The sequence below is a fragment of the Limulus polyphemus genome, unplaced genomic scaffold (genome assembly GCF_000517525.1).
Source record: "Limulus polyphemus unplaced genomic scaffold, Limulus_polyphemus-2.1.2 Scaffold6917, whole genome shotgun sequence".
Classification (NCBI taxonomy): domain Eukaryota; kingdom Metazoa; phylum Arthropoda; class Merostomata; order Xiphosura; family Limulidae; genus Limulus; species Limulus polyphemus.
Window position 1 is genome coordinate 19,405 of NW_013672527.1, and position 4,742 is coordinate 24,146.

Below are 4,742 nucleotides of genomic sequence, written 5' to 3' on the forward strand. Positions count from 1 at the left end.
AAAATGTGTGGTTACAATGCAGACACCCAGACTAAAAGTGTAGAAGCCAAATCTTAGATAAAATGTGTGGTTACAATGATTTGGCTGCTACACTTACATCGCCATGGTTGAGCTCACTGCCGGTCTGCATCCTATACAGTGTTTGGTCAACTGCTGCCATGCCCACGTACGTTCCAGGATGACCACTAACAGTCACTTCCACAGACTCATTTGTCGTGTTGGTCTTCGTCAAGCTCACAGTGAACTGCACAATAACAACATTTATAGGTAACATCACATAATTAACGAACATTCTCTTAACACTGCATTCCATCATAAATAACATATTATTACGAAGTGTGTTAAATACTGGTATAAGATACTGTGATTCCGTAACCGTTGTCCGCTATTAGTGTAATTTCAAGAGCGTAAAATGTTGTATGTAAATATAAGTAGTGTGACGATTGTGCTTGTAACTTATATACAATAAATTAGTGAAAATTATAAAAAATGTTACATAATTTTGTCTGGAATGTATATGAAATGCTTTCTTAGCCGATATTATACAGTAGTAAATATTCTTTGTATACGTCTGCCATTGTTACTATTGTTATGCAACAGGCCATGGTTTATGATTTAAAACTTTGTTTTATTGTTTTTAACACCCAGTTCGCGAATTAATGAGACCGAATTCAGAGGATTAGATAGGCTAGAAAGGAGTGTCAGTATTTCCGGTATTCAAGCTAGAACCTTAAAAACGTGCTTCGATAAAGAGGTCGAACTGTTAACTTATAAAAAAAAAACAACACTTCACACCAAAACGAGCTCGCTATTAACGGTGTTCGTCCAAGATGAAGTTGGCCGGACTGTATTGCTCTTACACAAAATAGTAGAAGTATTCATGTTCAGCAAGTATCGCACTTGGTTACATTATAGGGGCAAGCTCTACCGACAGAACTCGCAAAAACCGCAGAGAAAACGATTTTATAGAACTGAGGACCCAGATCTTGTATGACGCAACATGTGCCACCACTACCGTATTTTATGGGGATTTTGGATTAAGATACTGGTTTTATCTCCTCAAAGCCTGGAAACTAATGCGAGTTCGGCTACGCTGGTGGACAATTCAGATTCTAGACATTGAAATAAGTTCAAATCTCTATTCAGAATTTTTAAAAAAAGAGCGTATCAGAAAGTTTGTTTGAGAATAAACCCACGAAACATGTCTCCCTGACTTTAAGACTGGGTGTTAAGCCCAAAACTACACAATAAGCTGTTTGCACTGTGCTCACCGCGGTTATTCAATCTTGACTTTTAGTGTTACAAACCCTCCAGGTTGAGCCTTGGGAGCAACTTAAAAACACTGATTTTGTCAAATTCTGAAAAGTTATTCAATTAACCTTATTAAGGTTATCCTAACAACAGTTTTAAGCAAACAGTCTCAAGCTCAGATCTAACTGAAAGTAAGTTGAACATTTCTTTCCTCCAAAGATACTATTTAACAATAACCTTCAAAAACGTATCTTTACCCAGTTAATGAAATCTTATTTAGTTTCTCCTAAACATACATATTTAATATATAGGCATCAAATATAATATTGAAAATTGCCTTATGTTGATAAAAAGAATAATTAGTCAGAGAACACAATGATTTCACTTATAACCAAATCGAAATCAGAGCGAAAACATATCCATACTTTTTACAGTATGACATAGCACTTAATACAATCGGACTTAAGCATCGAAAACTTGCAATATGTGGTAAGCTAATTGGTAACAGTTCCTGCATGAAACTTTCGTATACCAGACGAGTGCTCTACCAACTGAACTAAAAGTTTGACGCAGTATCATTTGCTAGTAAAGCACTTTTTTACAACACAAGCTACATTCTTCTTTCCTTATAAACAAGATCCGTCCTCGAGTCTTATCTCATGATCGTGGTATGACCTTTGGTTAGGAGCCAGTTCTTTCTTGTGGAATTTCAAGTTTTTCGTTTCCTGCGTGCAGGATTCGGATCCGAGGTTTTTTTTAACATCACACGAGTGCTCTACGGAGTGAACTAAAGGGTTAACTAACTAACATTTTTAAGTAAAGCACTTTTTAAGATCTCAAACAAACCTTTCTAACTCTTTCAAAATAAAAAAGGGGGTTTATGGCTTGTGTAAGAGAAGTTTAGGCAGAAAAGAATGTACTATATTGGAGATATTTGTGGACTGTACTGCCTTAACAGTTTTTGGTTGATGCAGATCTGTGCTAACAGTTCAAAACGTCGTCCAAAAACTTTTTAATACAATCCATAAAAGTCTCCAATCAAGTGTTTATTGCTGTCTAGTGTTTCCACTGAGATTTAGCACTGGTTTTCTTAAGTTGTCTCTACTTATATATATATATATATACAATGAACCAACTGCTCCTTCATAGGAGTGTGTAATGTACTTAGTGCATATTGTTTTTTTTTCATTTGCCTTAAATAATGCAATAGTTCCGAAATATTTCTATTTTTACATAATTTACATCCTACATCCAATTTTCTCTCTGTATACAGCGTTCGCTGTTAAGCACAAAGAGTGAAAAATCGGCTTAATCATAATACACAAGTACTGTCTACATACAAAATGGCCTAAAAAGGATGTTTTCATCATCATGATATTTTGTTTAGTTCTTTATGAACGTATGTATATGAGTATGCGTTTATATCAAGCAAAATATACATAAGCTTTTGTAAACCACGAAATAAAATAAAAACAAGAGTGGAGCAGTTACTGAAAAAGGGGTGAAATTTGAATTTCATTTTTTGCATTTGAGTGTTTATATTGTGGGAATACGACTCTAAAATCCATGTTGGGACGAAAATGTTTTGGGGAAATATAAAAAACTAAAATTCCAGATCTTAACGTTAACCAAAGTTTCAAAGATACAATTGCATTAACCACATGAGTAGATAAGAATGCATAGGATTGTCGCCATTAAGTTTTAAGAAAACATAAATCTTACATTGTTCCTGGAAAATCCATCTACTGGAAACGTCAAGCTATCAGCAACAACCACGCCCCCTCGGGCAATATGGTAAATAACAATAGTAGCAGTAGGCGCCATTTCTGGAGACAGAGCTACTGCAAATGTTTTAATGCTCGAAGTCATTTCTTCCTGCCCAGCTAACAGAATAGTTCCCTTGGAAATAACCTGTTCATACATGGGGAATGGAAAAGGTGTTTAGAAACGGAAAAACCCTCACAAAATACGAGACGTGCTTAGTAAAACAGCTTCAAATAACATTAACACAAAACCAAAAATGCTCATCTATATTGATGATGTATAAATCAAGACTTCTTTCGCTACTGTTGATATATACATATTTCAATAGATGACATAGCACGTAATAAACAAGAAACAAATTAGAACAATTCGAATAAAATTTGTATTACATTTGTGTATTTTATTGAAAATAACACATGCATTGTAAAAAAAAAATCAAAAATTCAAACTTACCACGTATGAGAAATTTCCTACAAAATAATCCGCCCTAACGTGGAGAATTATGAATTCACCGACCTGTTTTGTGAAAATGAAAAATAGAAACATATATTACTTCATACCATAACACTCAAAGTTTTAGCTGAAGTAACATGGAAGTTGCAGAAAATTAGTACAATCGAATCTTTATATTTTGTTACATTTTTTTCAGGCTATCTGAGCAGAGGGAACAGACATAAGTAGAGTATTTCAAACAACCAAATAGATCGTGGGAACATACCAATACAAAACCGAATAAAGGTACTTTGTTTTAAACAACGAAGAAACTTAGGAAAACAGTAATACATAATTGCTAAACAGTCCGAAAAAATGTTTAGAAACGCAATAATATACACTTTACAAATAGAACGTTATTTAGATAAACAAATACAAAAGGAAACCCAATAATGCATTTGATTCCACATATAAAGCTCCTTAGACAGCAATAAAATGTCAGTAATTTAACAATACACAAATTAATACATCAATTTTTCACCTTTGGGTGTTTAGTGCTGGTAACCACCTGAAGATGACGTTCAGTTGGACAGTACGAGGCATAAACAAGAAGATTAGCTTTGGCCATTTCTCCTGTCTCATCTTTGTAACGGGCCTGCAATTAAAAAAAAATATACTTCCTTGCTAAAAAAGGGGTTTACAAAACAAAAAATACATTAAGAGTTAATATTTGTTTACATTGTCAAAGTTTTTATTACATCGCAAAGTTTATCGCTTCAGAGTCGTTCTTAAAGATTTGTTGATAAATATTTTCAGTCAATGCTGAAACAGTTAAACCTTTACTTACTCATCAGTTCGACAATTATTCATTAATATCTTTACCTCTTGTACTGTGTTAGCTCTGTTAAAATATATTTTATACATATTTTTTTTTGTTTTAAATCTTATGTTTCAAAAGGTGTAAAGAAGAGGGTGAGACAGCAAACACTGAATCACTGGAAGTTTATTTCCCACTACCTGCTTGAGCTTATTACGTTGTATGTTATCCAAACTCATTTATGTAATATTTGAAATATGTTAACTAAAATAAACATATTAGTTCGTAACTGAATTCAATGGAACGTTGTAATGAAAAAGGAAAACCTCGCTAAAGTGTGGTCTCGGAATAATGTCAGAATCACCTCATTATACCAAAGCTTTGCTAAAGAGGTTCTAACATAATTTATAGCAGGAAACTTAACATTTGGGAGACTTTTAATAAAGCTAATAAAAAATACTAAGAAGGTTTGGTTTAA

General features: G+C 33.6%; 1 protein-coding gene across 1 annotated transcript in view; it reads right to left on the reverse strand.

Annotated features, from left to right (window-relative positions):
• LOC106474178 (CD109 antigen-like) overlaps window positions 1-4,742 on the reverse strand; it is a gene marked incomplete at both ends in the record, with an annotated part of 37,774 nt that overhangs the window by 16,987 nt on the left and 16,045 nt on the right. Inside the window, 4 exons of the mRNA XM_013934870.1 lie at window positions 98-244; window positions 2,974-3,162; window positions 3,469-3,531; window positions 3,989-4,102. Coding sequence (XP_013790324.1) covers window positions 98-244; window positions 2,974-3,162; window positions 3,469-3,531; window positions 3,989-4,102 — 513 coding nt within the window. The remainder of the gene's footprint in view (window positions 1-97; window positions 245-2,973; window positions 3,163-3,468; window positions 3,532-3,988; window positions 4,103-4,742) is intronic.